Source organism: Pleurodeles waltl, chromosome 11 (genome assembly GCF_031143425.1).
Source record: "Pleurodeles waltl isolate 20211129_DDA chromosome 11, aPleWal1.hap1.20221129, whole genome shotgun sequence".
NCBI lineage: Eukaryota > Metazoa > Chordata > Amphibia > Caudata > Salamandridae > Pleurodeles > Pleurodeles waltl.
Window position 1 is genome coordinate 583,573,084 of NC_090450.1, and position 25,193 is coordinate 583,598,276.

General features: G+C 44.7%; 1 protein-coding gene across 5 annotated transcripts in view; it reads right to left on the reverse strand.

Annotated features, from left to right (window-relative positions):
* The window catches only part of ANK1 (ankyrin 1), an 869,955-nt gene that overhangs the window by 654,421 nt on the left and 190,341 nt on the right, over positions 1-25,193 (reverse strand). For all 5 annotated transcript variants that reach the window (XM_069214086.1, XM_069214083.1, XM_069214082.1 and 2 more), the window contains one exon: positions 24,891-24,989. In XM_069214086.1, the coding sequence (XP_069070187.1) occupies positions 24,891-24,989 (99 nt within the window). The remainder of the gene's footprint in view (positions 1-24,890; positions 24,990-25,193) is intronic.

Below are 25,193 nucleotides of genomic sequence, written 5' to 3' on the forward strand. Positions count from 1 at the left end.
TGTACAGTGGAAATGTTTAACTTTGCTCCTTGGCTCGTCTTTAGTCCACTCACAATAAATACAACCAATTGCACATATTTATCTGCCTGTAGGGGCCCCCTTCTGAATATGATGAACCTCACTCCTTCCCCTCACCACACTCATCTCACACCACCCACCTCCCTACAGTGTTCACTTCTGCTTTGCCCTTAGCAAATGCCCCCCCCTCCTCTTTCTTCCTTTTCCTCTTAGTCCCTCTCTTTCTGTCTTGCTCCTCCTTACTTGCTGAAAACCGTAACTTCAACAAACATCTCTTATCCTCTCTTTCCTTTGCTCCCCTGTGAAATGGATCAAAATAAGAAACAAAACACTTTGGCTGCAAATGTAATCTTTTTCTGACATTTTCCTATTCCAAAGTGCAGCCTCAGGATGGAAAGCAAAAAAGGGTTCAAAATACGGAAAAAGTCTAAACAAAGCAAGAAAGAGTGGTCGCAAAGTGGGCAGACTGTTTCTATTCACAACCATACACATTAGCGCCACTTTACAGAGTTTGCCAGTGAAGCGCTACTTTAGTTTTCTCCTCTTTCTTTGAACAAAATTGAGGATTATTTACAAGCCCCTTGTGCCGCCGGTACATCACTTTTTCCCATATTAATAGTGATGCACCAGCGGTCCAAGGGGCTTGTAAATAACCCCCATTGTTTTCCCCTCGGTGGGGCCATGCACCAGCCTTGGAGGAATTGCAATTTCTGGTTTACGCATGGAGTGGAAAACCATTAACATGATCCTTATCAGCAGTTTTCCTTATTTTAGTTTATAAAATGTGTAAAGCAGCTCTGTGTTGAGGGATGTAGTCTTTTAAACCATACTGCTTACATGTTGTAAGGATATAAGCAATGGACATTGAAAGGGGTCCCTTCAGGGCCCTATAGCCATGTCCCTAACATTTCAGGCAAAAACATTCATTGATTTCTGAATAGTAAGTGTGAAAGTGTTAAGGTCACCATGTTGTTCCTGCTTACATTTCGCATGTTTTACTTAATCTTGCATTCCCTATGTGTCTGAGTTTTGCAGGATGTTGTTACTATTTTTATTAGCCAGCATATTACTCTTGTCTCCCCTCCCCCATATCTATATCCAATTTTCTGGTTCTCCAGTGCTGCAAGGTCATAAGAATGGCAATAGCGCAATGCAAATATCATGACTCCACTGCATACAAAAAACAAAAGTAAAAAACATTGTCATTTACAATGCCAAGAGCTCTAACTTTCACAAATGCTAGACCGACTGCATTTCAAATGATTGTTTTTTTGTTTTTTTATTGACTTTGGTGGTGTTGGAGCGTGAGGGCTAGGATATATAACGGTGCTGGTTTCCTGGAGTGTTCGAGTGATGAGGTGGAGCGTAGGACATGCTCTAGTTTACTGGAGGTTTTTTTTGTTCACCATAAAGCGCAAAGGCAGCAGATGGTCTTTACGTTCCACTAACTTTACATATCTGGTTTCATCCAGCAATTTCGTCTTATCTACATTGCCAATATTGCCTTTCTGAGCAGGTAATCAACTTCGAATTTACCAGGACATTACCAAGACACTTGTATCAATTAGCCTACTGGTCTGTAACAACACCTAGCAACTTAAATAGGCACACAATTATTTTCCAGTCACTTAATACAGCACTTAATACAGAACACAGTTTAATCATCAAATGTTTCTATATTATATTTAATAAGATTGCTTATTGACCGGCCTATTGTGGGTGGGTGGACATATGGAGAAAATGAAAACTCGTTCACAAAGGCATCCAGCAAAAGCAACCATTGCACTGGACATAGAAAATGATCATCCTTAACATGGTCCTCACAACAGCTCAAAGCAAGGTGCAAACGGGTTTGTGTGCATTCCGGTGGATACAAGTTCACAGCAAAGAGATAAACTAAGGAACTGATAATTATGCCTGAACAACAAGAACCAAATGTGGTTAGAATAGCTAGTAATTCAAAACTCTGAACAAAGTCGTTATCTAATCAAACTTCAGTCTGGGACAGGTTTACACCAGTAGGACAACTGCAGAAGTCTGAGATCCACAATAGTGTCAATTATGGTAATACGCGTGACAACACCTCTGCTAACTCCTCTGAGCAAAACACTTAGTTGACATCTTGCATTACAACCACAGAAGAAATACATATCATTCTGTTTGACCCCATTTCATTAGCTGATGACTCCTTCAGCGACTCCATCTATGGGAGAGAGGAAATAGGGATTGAGGGATCAAAAAAGATATAGAGCACAACATATTGACTAATCATAAGCTCATTAGACAACTCAGTTTTGCTACTGGAATTAGTTGATCTCTCTGGGAAGAACTTTCGACCCAATCAAGAACATAATTCATCTCCTTTACTACAAACTGATGTCTTCTTTCAAACCTCTGTCCTATTATCAAATGAAATAACTCCCCCGGCATACCCAGTACTGGCAGCCACGGGTGCTATGATCACCACTATAACCCAGATGTCAAATACCCCAATTAATCAATCTATATTATTTTTGAACAGCTGCCTCTACTGAAAAGTATAAATGCAGATCTCAAATTAATGCAGGATAATTCCAAGACCATGGGATGCATTGGATTATCATTAAAAAAGTATGAGCCCAGTTTTTCGAATCTATCTCTTATAGAAGTTATAATTGATTTACTTGAATAAATGCCTAGGAAAATTAACTATCAACAAGCCGATTTCAATATCTCTGGACCTTTCCAGCATTGCACTTTAAGTATAAGAACCATTACAACTACAAAAAACTCAAATGATGTTGTGCCTATATGTGCTTAAAATTTCACTGTAATTGACATTGAAGGAGTTCAGGTGCTCAACTTTTCTCAAAACAGAACCATAAAATCTCTGACAGAAACAACTGACAAGGGTGCCAAGACCTACCCGAGAGTACAATTAATATTTCAATGGAAATGTTTAAGCCCTATATCAATAAAAGGTGACTAAAGAAGATGCGGATGTTGCAGAAACTGTGGAAAAGCAATGAAGCAAACAAAGTAACAAAACATGACTCAACAACAACAAATAATAATGCCCTTGGAAAACAGAAACACTACTCTATGCTCACTCAGGCAGATCCAAGTAGCTTGAAATAAGGGGTAAATATATAAAGTAAGTCTATTTCAAATAATTTTAACAGACTTGATGAGGTTGTTGTGGAAGACAAAAATATCACTAAGAATGACCAAGCATTAAGCACAGGTATACATAACATTTCTTTCAGATCGGCACAACATACAGTAAAAGTGTTGCAAAAGGCTTAAAAAATCCATCCGATACATTCAGTTCAAGTTCATAGTAAGAACAATAAATACTTCATACTGTAATCATCCACCACCATTAACTCATAATGGTGTCAATTATTAATAGAGTTTAAGGAGCTTGACCCAAACAGCACACCTAACAAATCGAACTCGGGTATGCCCAAGACATCCAGTGAGTATCCAGCCACATTTTATAAACAATTGTCACTACTAAGAAAAGGGGATAACAGTAATACCATATCACCGGCAGCACAATGAAACAACTTCAAATCCACAAAACTGTAATTGTATCCAACTTAAACATTGGAGAGATACAATCATATTTCAAATCAGCAAAATATACTGAAGTTACTTGGTCATTTCCTGGAACTTAAAAACATTAAATCCAGCATCCTACAGCACAGACATGTGCACGATAATATCACACAAACAACTTGGATGTCAGAAAACATCACTTCTAAAATTTGTGCCAGACAGCCGACCTAGAGGCTTTGGGTATTATTGTTCTTCAGGTGGAAAAAATGAAATACCTCCATATATTAAGAGCATATTATTGGAAATCGGGTTATCAGTTGTGTGGCCTGCACAAGTAATAGGTCCACAGATCCCCTTCCAGGGATCCAAGCACCCCACTGTAGCGCTTGACACTCTCAGAGTTGCAAGGCAGAGCAGTCCCAGGCCTACTCAGGGGAGGTGGTGTGGGCTAGTAAATGCCATTCACTGGCGTGCAATAATAACACTAAAAAAATGATTGTCCAGTCAGTACTTTCTCTTTCGAAAATAAGTACATGTATTACACATACACTTAAATACTACATAGTAATCTACAAATATCTACATTGGCAGTTGGAAAATACCATAGATGGCATTGCACAATCACCTTTGACCCCCAAAGGGGTCATGCAAACATATCAATTAAGTCTATTGGATTAGTCAAGGGTCAAGAGTAAGCAACCACATGTTAAAATCATCATTTTGTACTTAACTGCAACCATCAAAAATAATAATCCTGTGTAAATGCAAATATTAATGTTAATAACATGTTTTCACTTTGATCACTAATCATTGACAACATTATTAAATAAACCATTTAAAGTGAGCAAAACATGGGTTTGTGTACTTTTTATACATTTTCCAGCCATAAAAATGCAATTATGAAAGAGGTCCTTTAAGGACATCACATTTTAATTACATTGCAATGCATCCATAGAGTTGGTTCCTAGAGGGCGCTATCTCTATGAAACACTTTCAGACCTTTCAGGCCACAATAGCTGCAACCATTAACACAACCCCTAGAGAATGCAAACATTGAAGCTCTAGAGCAAAAGCTCCAGCCTTGTGGGAATGCTTGAGAGCATTAAAGAAATCTCTGAGGGGCCATGGATTAATTGGCCCTGAAAACCTAAAGTCAGTACTTTTAAAACATTATTTAGGGAGATGCTACTGTGGTCCTGCAACCTCCCCACACCTTCTGCAATTTATTGCTGATGTCCCTGCCATTCTGGGGCCACCATGAGGAGAAAACACATGGAAACCTGGAAAGTCCTGGAGGGCATTATGGGGCACTCCTCATTGAATAGTGAATATTTCTGTAGAAGCTTCCCCGCTGTGCCAGGAGAGCCGCAGAGTTTTTTTTTGTCTGCTATACAGCCTCATGTTGCACACCTCTTTGTTTGTCTTTTTGAGTGTGCCGCGGACACCCCACATTGGGGAAGCTTAAGGAGACCACCCATGGATGCCCCTGTCGGCACTTGTTCAGCCCTCACTTCTGTATGCGGCTGCAGGAACCTGCAGGTTCGTTCTCTATCTCCTGCGGTGGCCGACCGCTACCCCAGACACAGGCACTGGGAGCAGGGGGCAAGGCAACCAACATAGTGGAAGGGGAGAGGTGACAGTGCTCCCCGTACTGTTGCATCAGCACCTGAGTGATTGGGCCCCCAAGGGGCAAAAGGGAAGATGGGGAGTAGGCTCCATGCATGCCCCCTCCCTGGTACAATAAAATAAACTGTGTGCTGGCCCTGGCCCACTCCAGGGATTAATTAAGAAACAGCAGTAGAGCCCTACACACCTTTTTGTTAGAGAAAGATCAAAGGTCGACAAACTTTAAAATACTATCACTCGGACTCTGTTGTGGGCTTTTACTCCTGGTGGTGAGCTCTAGTCACAAAGGACAGCAGACCTCCTCACCTTCAAAGCGGTGCAGTCCTCCGGAAGCTGGTTCTCTAGGCTACCGGCACCAGTTGGACTTGGTTTCTGGGTGCAAATGTCCGAGGCCTTCCCCCCAACTGGTCCTCAAATGGTGTAATGAGCCTGCCTCAGTGGCCCATGGGGAGATCCACTTGTCCTGAAGTCAACTGGGCAGAGTCCTTAGTCCTTTATGGACTTCAGGGGGTTCCTTCTTCCACTTCTCCATGGCGGTCCTAGGGTCTAGCAGTGAAGCTTAGAAAAATCACCAGGCAAGAGAGAGTCTCCCCCTTGAGCAAGAGTTTTTAAAGGGGAGAGGAAGGTTCCAGAACTGAGGCACCCCTGGCCAACCCTAGGATGCTAGGTCACCTCTCCACCCTGTTCCAACCTTGCTGCACAGCATGCTGGGACAGTTCAAAATGGCATCATCCAGGAGTCACTGTCACATCTGTTCCTGGGACCTCAGCTCTAACCCTCGCTGATATCAGTGCCAGGGTCTTGCACAGCAAAAGTTCAGAGAGCCACCTCCTGGGTTGGCTCCAATTGTCTGTTCATGAGCTGAGCCTAGGACATATGACAATGGATGACCCTTAAAATGTCCAGATACAGCAGTTTGGAAACTGCAGAATTGATTTTCCCACAAAGGTTACACACCAGTTTAATATATCAATGGTCTCTCTAGGCCATAGGGAAGTGAAACTGCGCTCAGAGGCAGCCCTCTCCCTATGTGTATAATAAAGTGTCACTACAGAAAAAAACAGTAAATGACACTGACTTTCCCTATTGGTGTACACTAAAATTATAAGGCCGATCCCAGGTCAATATCTAATCTTGCAGAGTCCCCATAGCAACAGACTACCTGTGCGCAGTTACCAGGCTGTGCACGACCGTAGTCTCCTATGTTGCAGCCCACACGCATGTGCAAACACGTTCATGTGTAACCAGCCAAGCGCCACGTATCCTTGCTGCGTTACAGTGGCCTTATCTGAGAAGGTGGACACTGGCAGTAAACACGTGCAGTCCGTTTGCCATGTGATTACCATGGGAGAGACACATATAGTCAGTCTCGCCCACAGTTAAAAGTCCAAAACCGATTAATCAAAAAAGCAAAAAAATCTGGGAGTACTGAAAGGGCAGAACCGAACTGCAAATATATGTTTCAAGAACTGAAAATTCTGCAACTTCACTAAGCACAAACACTCACTTTAGGGGTCCAGATAATCTAAATACTTTAAAGAATTTGATGATCATTACAAATGGGTTTAAGACAGGACATCTTAACGTCCTCATGACAACAGTATCATCCAACACAAGAAGAGTCACCATGACCCCTCCACACCATCCCTAACAATCCTTGCATATAGTCCTTTAATGAATTTTGAATATGCTATTGGAACATCACTGGAATTGAGAGGCATATTTTAAGCAACAATAACAACTTATCTAACTATTTCTCCAATTACCATGTCATTTGCCTGCAAGAATCCTTGAAAACCTCTGGCTTTCCTTTACCAAAGGTTACTACCTTTGAAAGTTTGGCAAATAAAAGTAAGTCAGGCAGACCCGGTGGTGGCCTAATTACATTAGTCAATAATAAAATCTGTATAAAAGCCAAGGACTCTAATTCTTGAAACATTCTAATAGTTCAACTAGAAGATATGGCCTAAAACAGTTTCTAATTGTGTATTTTCCTCCCCTGCAGTGAACAAATATAATTATCAATTAATTATTGACAATCTTGAAGAAATAATTGAAACATGTATCAATGTTCTCATATTTCTGACTGGTGACTTTCATCAGTACTTATTACCTAGTCCAGTAATCGGCTCACCATTAGACGATTCTCCATACGTAAAGTTTGACATCCAGCTCCCTTTGATTCTAAATAGCCACTGAAACCCTATGAAAACTGACTAACCTCGGGTCGACTATTTGAACTAAGGTTCAGACCTCTGAACGGAAGATTTGATAGACACAAACTAACTAAGCTGAGATTTTAGCAGGCAATTTTAAATCAATAACTGACTATAGATTTGTACATTATTCTAAATGTCTTCTATGCAAGTTATTAATTCTCATTAAAGTGATCATAACCTATAAGGAATTATATTGTCTTTTAAGTACAGCCAATGCTACTCAAGTCTTGATGCAATTATCTACAACTTAACTTCTAAAAATAATAAAGTTATATGATGGAATAGAGACATGAACTGTAAATAAATGCTACTCAGTGAGGAGGAATGTATAATTAAAAGTCTAGAACTTGGAGAAAACAATAAACACAATGCTAATGATTGGCTTTCCAACTGGGAATGTCTAATGCATAAGGGTTTAGCTATCCAACAATTAAACCCAGATCTAGAACAAATAAAAGAGCAAAGCAAAACCATTGGAAAGTTTTGAGACATCTATTAAAAATCTATTTGAACATGCAATGTCAATTAAATGTGCCAAACAACAATATAAACAAACGGTGATAGAAAGCATGGATCAAACTTATAGATTCCATTAAATCAAACAATTGAAAAGTATCTGGTCCCTGTTTGGTAATGACTCAGCCACACTTACAGTACATCTCTTGTGGGAAACGGGAACCTCATGTTAAAGATCATTATTCAAATGACACAACATCATCAAATGAAAATGTTTACACTTAAACACATCATTATATTTAACTCAAAAATAAATTGCTTACTTGATTATAAAATAACGACCTCCTGGGCTGCTGTCCAAAACAGTTGCCCACCAATATTTTGAAATATGATTCAGCACTTTGGAGCTTTGTTTTTATAACACCTTTGTTCTAAATTTCTGTCTTAGAGTATCATACTTCCATTATGGAGAGGTTTTTATTATTCACCCAATACATAAAAAGGGAGTGAAAATGACCCAAAAAACTAAACTGGACTGTGATAGTAAGATCTTTATAAATATTTATTACGCAAGCTTGATATATGCACAAATGAAAACAAATTTATAACGTTAAATCAAGCTTGCTTCCAGGCACGCTGGTTGACAATGGATAATATAACAGCCTTGACATTATTAGCCCACAAAGCAATTTAACACTCATTACTTTACATGTCTGCTATATAGATTATAGCACTGTATTTGATAAAGCTGAAACAAAATCGCCTGTGGAACAAACTGCAAACCTGGAAATTGATCATTCACTCCCTCTATGTCATAATTTCATTACATCTGAAGACATGGCTGCAAATCAAACTATCTAATCATAACACTTTATCACCAAGGATGCCAACTCAGAATGATCTAAAACAGGATTGCAGTCTGCTACCTTTTTTGCTTTCCTTACATATCTCAGATATGAAGAGTACTTTGACTCAACCAAAGGTCTTTGGCTGAAACTGGGGAAGCAACCAATTACCCATCTGACTCCTGTGGGTGACTAGTAATATTTTCAACGACATCTGCAGACCTTCAATATCAATTATTGAGATTACATAAATACAACCTAGCAAATTCCCTTCCAGTAAACTGTTTAATACCTAAAGTGATGCGTTTTGGGAATCAACGTAAGCAGAGAACATGAGTTATTGGCACGTAACAATTGAAAAAGTAAACAGTTACAAGTATTTAGGAATAATCATTGATAAAACGATAACTTGGTCTCAGCATATTGTTACAAAGAAGCAAAAAACCAGTGTAATCACTAAACCTCTTAAAAGGTCAGCCAAAGCTTACGGAGGAAGAGCGATAGGTCATTCATGAAAACATTTTAAATACAAAAAAAATCCCCTCACTTCTATATGCGTCATTCGTCTTTCTTGATAAGATAATATCGGATCAGGGAGGCGGATCCGTTTGGTACATTTTCAGGCTATAAACTTAATGTCTCTAAGCCCTTGTCCTGCTTAATTTCAAAGATGATATCCCGATTTCCCGGGAATTGCTCAACAGTGACATATCTAGGGGTACAACTGAGCTCACACGTGAGGGAAATCATTAAATTGAACTATGAACCTCTTCTACTCTTTGTTATTAGTAAATTGCGGCTGTGGAACAAGCTCCTTATTAGTATTATCGGACAATGTAATATTATAAAAATGAATGCTCTCTCCAAGATTTTATATTTATTTCGGACTATTCGTCTTTGGGTCCCCAATTTATTTTTTAAGCTCCTGGAAAGCACTTTCTGATGGATACACCTACCTGTGGATTCCTCACCAAAAGAATTCTCCCCTCGCGCCAGCCTCAACGGAAATTTCTTCTAGCTCTGCACGACGACGATGACGTCACAATCGCCCGACTCCACGCGACGCCACATGACGTCATCCAGGCAATAAGAAGCCCTCGTCGACGTGCAGACGTCCGTTCCCTTTTTTCCGTGCCCGAATAACGGTTGTTTCTTCGAGGCTCACAGGGAGCTACTGTTACCAACTGACGGTTACGATGTCGCAGCCTAGAAAATCCGGCTTTAAACCTTGTAACCAATGCGGGGGTCGGATGTCGGTTACCGACCCCCACGATAACTGCCTCTGGTGCCTTAGTTCAGATCATGAGGTCGAGGCGTGCGGTTCGTGCCAGCGCATGAACCCTAAGGCGCTCAAAGAAAGAGAGGCAAAGTTATTCTTGGCTCGGTCAAAGAAGAAGAAAGAGAGGTGTCATAGGAGGGAGTCTTCGTTGAGATCCTCGAGGTCTCGCCATCATCATAGTGGCTCTCGGCGCCGTCATGGATCTCGGCGCCGATCGAGCAAGGGTTGGTCCAGGTCTAGATCGGCTTCTCCGTCGGCTCAGCGTCGTCCGACGTGGGAGATAAGCCCGACCGTCACCCCTCCTCCGACGACCCCGACGTCACCCGGGTCGGTCTTTGAGGTCGAGCCTCTCCAGAGGCCTGAAGGTTCTCCTGGCCAGGAGTTACCCGGACCCTCTTCGGCAGCTTTGCCGGCGCCGGTGCAGCAACAACAGTACCTGGCTTTCCCGACTCCGGGATCGGATCCTGCAGCGTTTTTGAACGCTATGTTTAACATCTTTACTTCCATGGCGCCGGGTGGAAGTCACGCAGGTCCGTCTGGTCCTTTGGCCTACGATTTGGGTGTTCCGGCGTCTTTCAAGTCGGCGGCGTTCACCCCGTTTATGTCTACTGCGTCTGAAGCGGCGCCAATGGCTACACCTGTTACGGCGCCGGTGGATTCGCCTCGGATCCCATCGACATCTAGGATCGCTGTGGAGCCGGAGCCTCCGGCTTCGGACGGATCCGAGGCTCGGCGCCGACGGAGGTCTTCGGCATCGGCTGACGCCTTGTCGACTCCAGGCTTGGAGTCCAGACTTAGATCAAGGCGTCTGGCCCTCCGTCTCTTGGAAGAAGAAGAGTACACAAGGCAACACCTGGAGGAAGGAGAAGTTGTTGAGCCCTCAGGTGACTTCCAGGGTCTAGACTCAGCTAGCGGCCTGGACACTACCCCGGAGTGGGATCTAGCTTCTCCTGGAGAGATCACAGAGGAGGCAGCTACGTTCCATAAGGTCATTCGTAAAGCTGCGGACTTTTGGGATATTACTCTTCCCACCGCGGAGGTTAAGAGAAATTTGCTGACTGAGGTCCTCCATCCAACATCTGCTTCTGCTGAGCGTCTTCTTCCATTCAATGAGGCTCTGCTGGACCCTATAAAGGATATTTGGATGAAGCCTGTATCCACCGCTGCAGTCAACAGGGCGGTGGCTCGGCGTTACAGGACGGCACCTGGGGATCCGGCGTTTCTCTCCAGGCAACCAACTCCGGAGTGCCTTGTAGTCCAAGCATCATGTTCCTCCAGATCCTCTCCTGGCTCGTTTCCTGGAGTTCCTGCTGATAGAGAGTCGAAAAAGATGGACCATACTGCTAAAAAGACTTTTTCATCGTGCAGTATGGCCCTGAAATCTTCTAACGCCACATGTATACTGGGACGTTACATACATGCCCTTATGGAAGAGGCAAAGGGACATCCTAATGTATCACAGGAGATGCTGCAACTCTTTTCGGATGCTAAAGCGGCTGCGACGCAAGTCATCCAGCCTGGTTTGGACACTTCGGACTCGGTGGCTAGGGCTATGGGCACAACCATATTCTCTAGAAGGCAGTCTTGGCTCAGATCATCTGGCTTCTCAACGGACGTGCAGGCTACGCTCCTGGATCTCCCGTTTGATGGGGAAAGGCTCTTCGGTTCTAAGGCTGACTCTGCCTTAGAACGCTTTAAAGAGAGCAGAGCAACAGCTAGATCCTTGGGACTCCAGACGTCGGCCTCATCCACCTTTAGAGGCTTTCGCAGATTTAAAGGTTTTGGTCGTGGTTCCTTTCGAGGAAGACTACAAGGACCACAACAAACTGCTTCTACCCTGCCTTACAGATCCTTCAGGGGCAGGGGCAGAGTCCGTACGAGAGGAGCCACCTTGCAGCACTCTGCCTCTTCCTCTTCATCTGGAGGGGTGCAGCAAGGAAAGCAGCCGTAGTCCTCCACCATTCCCTGTCCATTCGTCTCCAGTAGGGGGGAGACTTTCCCTTTTTCTTCCATTGTGGGAGGTCATAACATCAGACTCCTGGGTCATCGACATTGTGAAAAAGGAGTACGCTCTTCCCTTTCGAGAATTTCCTCCCACCCTCCCTCCCCGCCCATCCTTCTGTTCGGAAGATCATCTTCTCCTGTTACAGCAGGAGGTATTATCCCTATTACAAAAAGGTGCAATAGAGTTGGTTCCCGAGCAAGAGAGGGGTCAGGGGTGCTATTCAAGATACTTTCTGATTCCCAAAAAGGATGGTCGGCTAAGACCGATTTTAGACTTGAGGATTTTGAAATGGTTCCTCAAACAGGAAAAGTTCAAAATGCTGACCCTCTCACAGGTTCTTTTGGCGTTGAACGAAGGGGACTGGATGGTGTCGGTCGATTTGCAGGACGCGTATTTTCATATTCCAATCCTCAGATCGCACAGGAAGTATCTCCGTTTTGTGGTGGGATCACAACATTATCAGTTTGCGGTCCTCCCGTTTGGTCTTACTTCAGCACCTCGAGTCTTCACGAAGGTGATCGCGGTGGTAGCGGCAGAGCTCAGAAGAAAGGGGATCGCTGTGTTTCCCTATCTGGACGATTGGTTGATCAAAGCCAATACTCCAGAGCTCGTGCGGTGCCATCTCCAGTCGACGACTCAATTGTTGTACGACCGGGGGTTTTCAGTCAATGTACCCAAGTCTCTCCTGGAGCCCTCTCAACGCCTCCTGTTCATAGGGGCAGTATTGGACACGACATTGAATCGGGCCTTTCCTCCGCCATAGCGGGTTCAGGACATACAGGCTTTGATTCCAATATTTCGAAATGGAGCGGTAGTTCCAATCCTCAAAGTCCTTTGTCTGCTCGGTCTGTTTGCTTCTTGCATAATGTTGGTCACTCATGCACGCTGGCACATGAGGGCTCTCCAGTGGTGCGTCCGCAGGCAGTGGTTTCAGCACAAAGGGGATCTCGAGGACTCGATAAAGATCTCCAGAGACACTGCAGTGGATCTTCAATGGTGGGCAGTGGTCGACAACCTGTCTCAAGGAAGGCCGTTCTCGCTACCCCCACCAGTGGCCTCAGTGGTAACGGATGCTTCCACTTTAGGGTGGGAAGCTCATCTGGGGGACCTGGAGATCAAAGGCCTTTGGTCTCCAGTAGAACAGAAATTACACATCAATCTGTTAGAATTGCGGGCAGTACGGTTGGCTCTCAAGGCCTTCCTCCCTTCCATTCGCGGTCAGTCAGTCCAGGTTCTAACAGACAACACGACTGCGATGTGGTATATAAACAAACAGGGAGGAGTGGGGTTGTATCTTCTCTGAAGAGAAGCTCTTTGACTCTGGTCCTGGCTTCAGGACCACAGGATCTGCTTGATTGCACATCATTTGGCCGGAGTCATGAATGTGCGTGCAGACATTCTCAGTCGACGCAGCTCGGTCGACCACGAGTGGCGTCTTCATCCAGATCTAGTTCTGTATATCTTCCAGATGTGGGGTTATCCACAAATAGATCTGTTTGCAACTCAAGAGAATGCGCAGTGCCCGCTGTTTTGCAGCCTCCAGTATCCGGTGCAAGGAGCTTTGGGGGACGCGTTTCAGATGACCTGGAAGGGTCAGTTGCTTTACGCGTTTCGCCCCATACCCTTGATTCCTCGAGTTCTCAGGAAGATCCACCAAGACCGGGCTCAAGTCATCTTAGTAGCTCCGGATTGGCCGAGAAGGGTGTGGTATTCGGACCTACTCCAACTCTCTCAGTGCCCTCCGCTCCGTCTCCCTTGCAGGGTGGACCTCCTCTCGCAGTCGCAGGGGCAGATTCTACACCCCCACCTCCAGAGCCTGCATCTTCATGCCTGGAGATTGAACGGGGCAATCTGAGTTCCTTTTCTCTCCATCCAGATGTGGTGGAAGTTATTCTATTGGCCAGACGACACTCCACCAAGTCAATCTATGCAAATCGTTGGGCTAAGTTTACAAGCTGGTGTGGAGAGAATAGTTTAGATCCTTTAAAAGCTGGTTTATCTGACATTTTGTCATTTGCACTCTGTTTAGCACAGAAAGGTTTTTCAGTTGCCACTGTTAAGGGTTATCTGTCTGCACTATCTGCTTTTCTGTGCCTTCCTGATCAACCATCCTTCTTTAAGTCACCAATTGTTTTAAAGTTTCTAAAAGGACTCACTAATAGGTATCCGCCCACGCCATTTGTTATGCCTCAGTGGGACCTTAACTTAGTTTTAACTTTCCTTATGGGTGCCCCGTTTGAACCCATGCACTCTTGTTCTTTACGGTTCCTAGTATTTAAAATTGTTTTCCTGGTGGCAATAACATCTGCCAAAAGAGTTAGTGAGCTTCAGGCTCTAACTGTAGAATCCCCATTCCTTTCCTTCTTCAAGGACAAAGTGGTGTTGAGGACCAAGGCGGCTTTCCTACCGAAGGTTGTTACACCCTTTCACCTGGGGCAGTCAATTACTCTCTCTTCCTTTTACCCTCCACCTCACCCATCCAAGGAGGAAGAGATGCTCCATCGGCTGGATCCACGAAGAGCACTGAGCTTCTACGTCGCCAGGACGAAAGAGTTCAGACAGGATGAACAGCTCTTCGTTGGATACATGGGGAAGAGGAAAGGTAGAGCGGTCCACAAGAGAACGCTATCCAGGTGGGTCATTCTATGTATTAAGATCTGCTATTCTTTGGCGAAGAGAGATCCACCTGTGGGGCTTCGTGCCCTTTCCACCAGGGCCAAGGCAGCTTCATCAGCTTTGGCTAGAGGTGTTCCTGTGGCTGACATCTGCAGGGCAGCGACCTGGGCATCCCTCCATACTTTTGCCAAGCATTACTGTTTGGACTCTGAGGTCAGGAGGGATGGCCATTTTGCTCGCTCGGTGCTGCAAGATTTCTTGGTTTGACCATTCGGGCACCCAACACCGGAGGTTATACTGCTTGGGGACTCAATTCTTTTGGTGAGGAATCCACAGGTAGGTGTATTCATCAGAAGAATAAGTTACTTACCTTCGGTAACTCTTTTTCTGGTGGATACAGTTATTACCTGTGGATTCCTCACGGTTTCATTTTCATCTATTCTGGATGAATGTGTACTCTTTAGGTTTAACCTGTTAGCCTCTATGGCACGTAAAAAATGGTGATAATTGACGTCTGCATGTCGACGAGGGCTTCTTATTGCCTGGATGACGTCATGTGGCGTCGCGTGGAGTCGGGCGATTGTGACGTCATCGTCGACGTGCAGAGCTAGAAGAAATTTACGTCGAGGCTGGCGCGAGGGGAAAATTCTTTTGGTGAGGAATCCACAGGTAGTAACTGTATCCACCAGAAAAAGCGTTACCGAAGGTAAGTAACTTATTCATTGGCAGTTTTATTTGGGAACTGAGGCATGCCAAACAATCTATTAGATGGCTAACGCTTACTAATGGACAGGGTGGGCTACAATTACCCAATTTTAAACTGTATTTCTGGGTTGCATTTGCAGGTCGATTGTGTAATTTTCTAACTCTAGCTGAACCAGAACTTACAGTACTGGGTTTCCAACTGACACTGGGACCTGGGTATAGGGTATTCCTACATAGAGTTAGGGACCCCAACTATTTTAAGCATGTCAGGTTTAAGGTTGTGAGGGATGTGATTTATATTTGGTGGGAATTTTCTATTAAATATTCCTTGCTCTGGAAAAAAAAAAAAAAGAAGAGATGATATCAGATTTTAGCATAATTTACAAAGCAAATCATCAGATCTGTGCTTGACCTATGTGCAACTACACCTCGCTGCCCCCTAAATTACACCTCAAATGACATTTGAAATCATTATTTATCCATCAAATTACTGCTAAAATTAATGGCTTTTCTTGCCATAATTACTAGGAACTTGCGTAGGAACTAATTAAGGAAAACTCTGCTGAGTAACAGCTGTGATGAAGATTTATCACCCATTGTGAGGTATAAACACATTGAATGAATTGATATTTATATTGAAGCAACCGTATATCAATTCTAACCTTGAAGCTGCAGTAAAAAGAAAATACTTCTGTTTCAGATTAATGTATCCTGTTTCAGTTCGAAAAAACATGGAACACCCAAAATAGCTGCCATTCAGGGATGTAAATTATGTGGCAATAAAGTCGAAACAGTTGGTCATATCTGCCTCTGTCTAACGCTACTAGACCTCCGGAAGAAATATTTATGGACAACTTTTAGAGAAGCCAACGTAAAAATGATTAGTGAGCCTGTAAAATACTATTTTACTACGAAAATTAACTTGTCTATAAGTAAACTCATGACATCTTTAGATTATGCTTACTGTTATCTTAATCTGACTGTATGAGATAAGCAATCGCAAGTGATTCTCCCGCTATTTCTTTTCATTTTTGTTAATGTTAGCACCAAAGTCCACTATAAACATTTCAATGAAATAGACCAGATGCTGCGTCAATTTGGCAAGGAAAAAAAGCCTGTACCAAACTACAGGCACTACAACTGAGTGTACATGATAGGGGCCTAACGCTCCCACATTTGAAAAAAATACTACCAGGTTGCATTTTTGGTTTCATGACACAGGCAACAAGGTCTTCTAACCCCTACAATTATTTTTATCTCAAACTAATGCTTCTGGAAGATAAAGTCCAACTCTCCACTTTCCTCAAGATTCCCAGATTCCTGAAAAGTACCAGGTATAAGCTCCCCCATATGATACTTTATTGGTACGCCCAATTCAAGAAAGAATACCGCTTCCCTCAGTTCCGACCCTTTATACAAATGAGGGAATCCGGTTTGCTAGGTTTACAGCTAGGAACCAAGATTATTAAGAAATGGAAAAAGGTAGGAATCAGGCGATTCGGTGATTTCATAGTGGCAGGGAACCGAAAACCTGGGAACAGCCAATGGATGCTAACCCTAAGATCCCATCTTCATTACGTTTTTCATACATACAAATTAATCATTTTTTTAAAGTATTCATCCAGCAACTGATGTATTGGCCAACATTATCTCCCAAGCGTACTTCTGAAGCAGATTAACTGGAATGGGTTATTGGTATTGTATATTGCTACAACAGATTTCCATAGCACAGGTCCCAGCGCCCTAGCCAAAATTGAAGCAACCACAGAATCCAAGATAGGTCAACGAACATGGCATTTCTACAACCAGTTAGCACATAAAGCTATCGGGGGCTAACTGTAAAAGAATGCCCTCATTTTCAAAATGGACGCTCTAATCTAATATACTCCAGTTCACATTCACAAGTGGTTTCCATCAATTCCAGGTGAGTGTTTCAGGTGTGGAGGCGATCCAGGTGACTGGCTCCACATGTCCTTTACTTTTCCTGCCCTAGAACAATTTTGTCTAAAAATATTTCAATGAATCAGTGACAAGTTTCAAGTAATAATAACTCCTGATCCCTGTGAAGCTCTCCTTGGGATTTCCCTAACACAGACCTTATCGGTTAGACAGCGACAATTCTTTTTTAGATCAAATTTGTTTATTATTATTTTCAATTATAAACATCACATATGCATTGCATCAAAAATAATACAGTTGCCGTAGAGTGAGGCATGCTCCATGTATAGTGACAATAAACATGAACAAAACTTTAACATTGTTTCCCTGCTACTGGCACATCATACAGCCATCACTCGATCCCAAGCCTTGTTCCGCTGTGATCTTGGTCCTACATATAGATCTCTGATGCTAACTCACTCCCTTTCGCTCAATTCAACTCCAGCACCCTCAAGTAGGCCGGACATGTCAATTCTGTGAACTCTGTGGATAGTAGTTGTAAGAATGGTTGCCAGTGTTCCTTGAAGTCGCCACTGCGCTGCTGTGAAGCTAAAGTGAGCTTTTCCATAGCGAGAATGAACCACAACTTGTGGAGCCATGAAGTTACCGTCGGGATCTTGTCAGTCTCCCACACAGCCAACAACAGCTGAAGTGCCGCCTTCAAGGCCAAGGCCATCTGCCGTCCCTTCAGTGATCTCAGGGGGAAAGTAAGCGGGTTAGGTAGGCCCAGCAAAGTATACGCAGGAAATCTGGGGATCTGAGTTTCAAACGCCGCATCAATAGTATCTATAATATTCTCCCAGTACCGATGAAGCTTGGGGCAATGCCATAGTAAATGCACAAGTGACCCTCCGCCCCGCAGCCCCTCCAACAAAGGCTAGACTTAGTGGGATCCCAAGCATGAATCCTTGCTGGGGTGTAGTACCAATAGGAGGCCACCGCTGTCTCTGTGCCTGCCGCATTGTAGGCCGTGTGGTGAGTCCTGTAGAAAATGCCCTCCCATTCCTCATCAGAAAGCTCTCTCTCCAGTTCCCTCTCCCACCTCAGCTGACCCTTAGTCTTAGGCGAACGGGCTTCCCCTCTTAGGAGACCGTAGAGCTCCGAAATCAGCCGCTTATCGTCCTTTTTCACTAAGATCCATTTTTTAAACGGTGTTAACGGCCTATCTATTAATGCTCTATTGGCTGGCAACATGGCCCAGTGCCATATTTGGTAGTACATCATCCTGTCCGCCTCCGTTAAGCCATATGCCTCCCTCATCTGGTCAAAGGAGATCACCCCCTGCTCATCGAAAAGGTAACCTACCCTTTTGCAGCCCCCTTCATACCAACAGCGTAGTGTCTCCCGTTGCAGGCCCGGGCCAAAATCAGGGTTCACACCTAAGGGAGTCATTGGGGACGGGAATGTCGTCAAGCCCAGTCTGCTAGCTACCACATCCCATACCCTCATCGACACCTCCGTGACCGGGGACGCATACAACCCCCGCGCTCTGTGGCGGTGGCGGAGCCAGGGCTCCTTCCATATATGGGAACCCGTCACCGCTTGGTCCATGAAACACCAATGTTTCTCGGAAGACGGGCGACTCCATTCTAATAAAAAATGCAATTGTGCTGCCTGAAAGTATCGTAGAAGGCAGGGGACCACCAATCCTCCCTCCTGCTTAGGGAGATACAACACCAGTCGTGGTAACCGCAGCACCTTTCCTTCACAAATACATTTTAGAACCGCTGTTTGGAGGGCTGCTATCGTCCGTGGCGGGGGCGCCACTGGAAGTGCCTGGAACACGTACAGAACACGTGGTAAGATGGTCATCTTCACCGCCGCCACCCTGCCCAGCCAAGACAGTTTAAGTCTCCCCCAGGTCTCTAGGTCGCGCTGCACCTCCCGGGTCAGTTTCGTGTAATTCAACGTCGCCGTACGAGCAAAAGTGGGCCCTAAGTCAATCCCCAAGTACGGAAGTTTTGAGGAAGACTATATAAAGTGAAATCGGGCCTTCAGATCTCTTTCATGTTCGACACTAATAAACCTGCTCATGGCCTGGGACTTTAACATATTTATCTGGAATCCCGAGACCTGTCTGTCCAAATTCATCTAATATCTCCATTAGTGCAGGCAGTGAGGTCACGGGCTCCGCGAGGGTAAGGATCACATCATCCGCATATAATGAAATGATGTGCTCATCTCCCCCAAACTTCACTCCCATGATCTGAGGGTCATCACGAAGCCACTGCGCCATGGGCTCCATATAAAGCGCAAACAAGAGAGGCGACAGCGGGCACCCCTGCTGGGTCCCTCTTTGAATTGAGAACGGCAACAAGAGCGTCCCGTTGACCCGGACCACCGCCCGAGGCGCCTGATAGATACAACGGATCCAAGCCATGAAACCCGGCCCAGTCCAAATCGTTCAAGCACCATGAACAGATATGGCCAATGAACCCTATCAAATGCCTTTTCGGGATCGATAAAGAGAAAGAGCGCCTCCCTGCGTGAGCGATCAGTTTTATCCAATAGATGGAGCAGTCTCTTAGTGTTATCACTACACTGCCTATGCAGTATAAATCCTGCTTGGTCGGGGTCCACAAGGCCCGGCATGTAATAATTGAGACGGTGTGCGAGTATGCCAGTGAACAGTTTGGCATTGATATTCAAGAGGGAAATAGGCCTGTAGGAGGCGCACTCCTCAGGATCCTTCCTCGGTTTCGGAATAACCAAAATAGTGGCGTCCAGCATGCTGGCTGTGCGAGCCCACGTCTGCCGAAAGGAATTAAAGAGTTGCACTAATATCGGTACAAGTTCCACACAGAAGGTCTTGTAAAAAAGTGAGGAAAAACCATCAGGGCCAGGTGACTTCCCGACCTGCAGACGTGAAATCGCTGATATGACCTCTTCCGCCCTAATAGGTTGATCTAATGAGGTCGCCTCTCTCTCGGTCAAAGAAGTAATTGCTATACCCTCTAGGAAGGCCTCCGGAGATGCATTACCGGGATCCTCAGCCCCATAGAGTCCCCGATAGAATTCCGCAAAGGCCTCCACGATTTGGTCGCTAGTGCGCGCTTCCGCTCCCAAGGGAGAGCGAACCATTTTTATCATTGACGCCGCACGCTGCCCTCGAAACCGATGTGCCAGTAGCCTCCCACATCTATTGCTCCCTATATAGTACTTATGCTTAAGGTGCACCACCGCATACTCTGCCCTTTCCAAATCCAACCGCCTCAACTGTTTCCTCACTTTCTCAAGCTCTCGCCAGACTCTCAGAGCACTGGTATGTTTATGTGAATGCTCCAATACTCTCACTCTCTGTTCTAAATCCTCTCTAAGCAATCTCCTTGCTTTATTATCCCTAGCGGACAGCGACATCACCTCACCCCTCAATACAGCCTTCAGTGCCTCCCACAGCGTCGCCAAGCAAGTGGTCCCATCATCATTAAGGCTAAGGTAGTCTATTATTGCGCTACAAATCGCTTCTACTGTTGCACCGTTCTGAAGCACTGAGTCCCTGAACTGCCACCCCGATACGCCCACGCGCTCCATACTCATGACAACCTCAACAGTAACCGGAGTGTGATCAGACAGGTCTCGAGGCTCGATCACTGACTCCTTAACCCAGGGAAGAAACTCGTGCGAGGCCAAGAAAAGGTCAAGCCTAGCGTATGTCTTGGTCGCTGCCGAGTAAAAGGAATAGTCCCTTAACGTGGGGTGCGCCCTCCTCCACACATCCTTCAGACCACAGTCACTCAGCCATTGACGACCCGCCACTCTCATTGACCCCGTCTGCCCATACCGGTGACCTGAGCAATCCAAATCACCATCCATCACCAGGTTAAAATCGCCCCCCACCAGGATGGCACTGTCCGGAGATTGTAACAGCGGGGTCAAAGCCTGCTTTAGGAAGACTTCCTGCTGGGAATTAGGGCAATATAGAAGCAATAGTGAAGGAAAAAAAAAACAGTCTCAATCTCATGGCTAGAAGCCTACCTTGCACCTCATGCAATTGTGTCACCACTTCCCCAGGGAATGAGCGCGCCAACAGTATCGCTGCCCCTGCATGTTTCGTTGATGCCGAAGACCAGAACTGCCTAGGGAACCACTTAGAGCGCATGCAGTAAATATCCTTTGGGATTAGATGTTTCTCCTGCAGCAGGCATATATGACTCCCCGACCTCTCTAAGGCTGACAGAATGGCCTCTTCGTAGGATTATTAAGCCCTAGGACATTCAAGCTTGTACATTTAATAATCATACCCTGTAATGAGAGAAGTATTCAAAAAGGAAGGGACCCCACAGGAAGAACACCCCCCGGGCCAGATGATGAACCACCTTAAACACCAAGGCCTGAGGCTATCTCCACACAGAGGCCAGCGTCGCAGGGAAACGCAACAACATTCAAACAATGCGCACAACAGGTGCTCACAACCGAGAAGTCCTCGCGCATCCAACTTCACAAGGAAATGTGTCCACAGGGCCGTAGAACCATCCATGTTTGGTAAACCAGGTCCAACGCCCCCACCGCCCCGACCCTCTTCAGTGGCCGACAAGCCGTCAGCATCAAGGCCATCCACAGTTCGGGTCCCTCCTACCCCCCCTCCTCTAGGCTGAAGTTCCGGCGGCCACGCTGTTCAGAACGGATTCCTGCTCCGACCTCTGCTCCGAGGCCGTAGGGCACTGCAGTTTTCTTCTTTTCTCCTTCCGCTGCCAACGTGCGGCCCCCAACAGGCAAGGCCGCCCTTTCACCCGCGTCCTGGCAGTTCTCCTCCAAGCCCAAGATCCGAAATGCCTCCGAAATGGATCTCCCCTGCCAGAGCTGACAATTCTTTTTTTATAGTATCACTGGTGGCAAACTCATTATTTTTACAAAGCTGGAAATCAGCAGAGGTTCATTCCATTGAATCTTGGTTGCATAAAATGGGGAAGTTAAATCAAGAGGAAAACTATATGCGCAAAGAGTGGGGGCAATCTAGGAATATCAGTCTGTTTGGGAGTATGGACTTTATGAAACATAGAAAAACGTAAATTAATAACAGGGAGTGACAGAATTGGGGGAAGCGCGAAGTGCCGACCAATTACTGTGGATCTTTCTTTTATTATTATGTATGTGCTTATAAGCTGTAATGACATTAAGGGGGTCATTACGACCCCGGCGGTAACGACCGCAGGGCTGGAGACTACAGTCTCCAGCCCGGCGACCGTCACTAGGCCACCCAGGGCATTTTGACCCCACCCACTGCCATGGTTTCTGTGGTTTCTGTACCGCCACGGAAACCATGGCGGTAGGCACTATCAGTGCCTGGGAATTCCTTCCCTGGCACTGATAGGGGTCTCCCCTACCTCCTTCCCCCTCCCCAGAGTCCTCCCCCTCCTGCTCACCCTTCCCACATATACACACATACACACACATACATACAGACCCATACACACACACATACACACACTCACTCACGCATGCATACATTCATGCACACTCACAGCAACACTGACGAACATACATCCAGGCACACACGCATCATTCAATTGTTTGCCTGCTTAGGAAAATCTGAGGGATGTAAATTGGGTGCATTTAGGACTAACTTAGCGAAATTGGAAGAAAACAAAAACTCTGTGCTGTTATCATTATCACATTTGTCATTGGCTTTGTTGATATGTGAAAAGGGCGATCAAGATGTTAGCAGAATGAGACTTTTGTAGCATCTATTGAACAGATATTATACATATCCATATAGTATTTCTCGCTTTTCTTTTAAATATGTGTTTAACATTATGGTTAGATAAGTTGTACATTAAATGGAGTGTTTATATGAACTACACATAAGCATTTAAAGAAAGGTTCGTCTCTAGCACCAATGTCGGTGTTTCTGGCCCACCACTAGCCTTTCCAACTACTGGTCTGTGATAAGTCAATGCTTTCACTTCTGTCTCATTGCTCTAGCAACTGTCTCTCTCTTTTGTAACTTAACCCTCTTCATCCTACCTTTGGTTTCTCCACACCACTGTCAGTCTCTTACCCATCATTAGTCTATCCACTCTTGGTTCCATCATCAGTTTCTCATCCCACCTTTGGCTCTTTGTGCACCACAAGCCTGTCCATTCAACCATTATCTTAGTCACACCATAAGCCTTCCTTCCCACAATCAGCCGCTCCATTCAACCATCAGACTATTGTTCCCAAAAGGACTCTCTGACCCACCTTGTTTTTATTCAATCATATGTCTCTCATTTCCATAATAGTGAGCCAGCTCTCTCTTATTGTCAGTTTTCTTTCACAGTACCTGTTTCTCCATCTAAACGCCAGCCTCTGGCTCAGGTATCAGCCTCTTTCCTGTTGTTAGGCTATATTCCCACTGTTAACTGATCCACCGGAGGGTCACAACTTGTTGAAGTACCTGACTGTCTATCGCTGTACAACTCTCATATGGGACATACTTTTACTCATTCTTCAGTCCTCATCCCACCCTTTTATTTCCTCATTCCTCACTACCCATTCTTAACTTCTTATCCATCGTCACTCATTTCTTTTCATCCCTCATTCATTATATCTCATCCCCATCCATCATTCCTCACCAATTACGCCTCTTAACTCAGACAGCATTCTTCATCTATTATCCCTAATTTGTCCTTCCTCATCCAAAATTCATCACCGATATGCACCATTCCTTACCCATCAGTTGCATCCATCTTTTGTCACCCATCATCCCTCATCCATTACTGTTACCTACAATCTATCATTCCTCATCTATTATGCCTTGTCCACATTCCCTCATCCAACATCCATCATCCCTCCATTGTCATCCCTCGACTTATTTCCATCATCTTTTATCCATCATTCTTCATCCCCTCATTCCTTATCCTTTATCCGTCACACATCATTCCTCATTTCTTATCTTTTATCACTAACCCACCATCCCTCAACAATCATCCAAAATCAATCATTCTTCACCCATCATCATTCTTCCATCATGTTATCCACCCCCCACACACTGATTATGCCTCTTCCTCACTCCAAGAGGGATGAACACGAACAGTTTGGGCTCATTCGTCACCATGGCCAATCTTTGACACAAACAGAAGGGTCATGCTACTGTGTATACTCTACCATTCAGTCCCTCTTGACTCACTGATGAGGACCCAAGGTCATTGTTTCATGTCTCCACTGTTATGTAGCCCTCAACATGTACTTTCCACAAGTCGTAAGTCCAAGGTAGCGTGGATAACTGCCTTTTATAAACATCAAAATGGGTTGATGCCACAGTTAGGTAGCATCGGCCATATTTGAGGTGAAGTGGTTCCCTCTCACATTTGGTCCCAGTGCCTGCTACACTAATGATTGTTATGGCCCTCCATACTTCCCATTTATGCAACAACTTGTTACCTCCTTTTCACATACATTACTTTTCAGCAGGTGCACAAACACATACATCCTCTTCATTTTCACAATGTATTTATCACTTACAGTTTGCTCTGGTTGTGAACAAAAGGGAAATTCAAATATTTCTGCTGACAAACACATGCACATATAAAAGAAAGCACACATGCCACACGTACATACAGTCACAAACAATTTCTCTCTCTCACTTTCTCTTTCTCTCTTCTTCCCATTCCCTTGCATGTACAGAGTTTAGCTCATCAAAGTGATAAACATGGATGACATACCTTGGCCTTGGCGTTCACTTTGGCCTTATTTTGCAGTAAAAATGTTGCAACATCAGTGTGTCCAGATCTGGCCGACATGTGCAGGGGGGTCTCCACCTTCTGTATCCACAATAAAATAAAAAAACAATCACTTAACACAAGAAACCGAATAAGCAGCACTATCACACCTCAATAAAGTAAATAGTAAAATGATGCAGGATAATTGAGGCCTTTAACAGTGCAGGAAGCAAACAAATCACCTGTGGAGATGGCAGCAGACAATCACATACTGTGGAGCAGAATATGGAATACATAGCTCAAGAC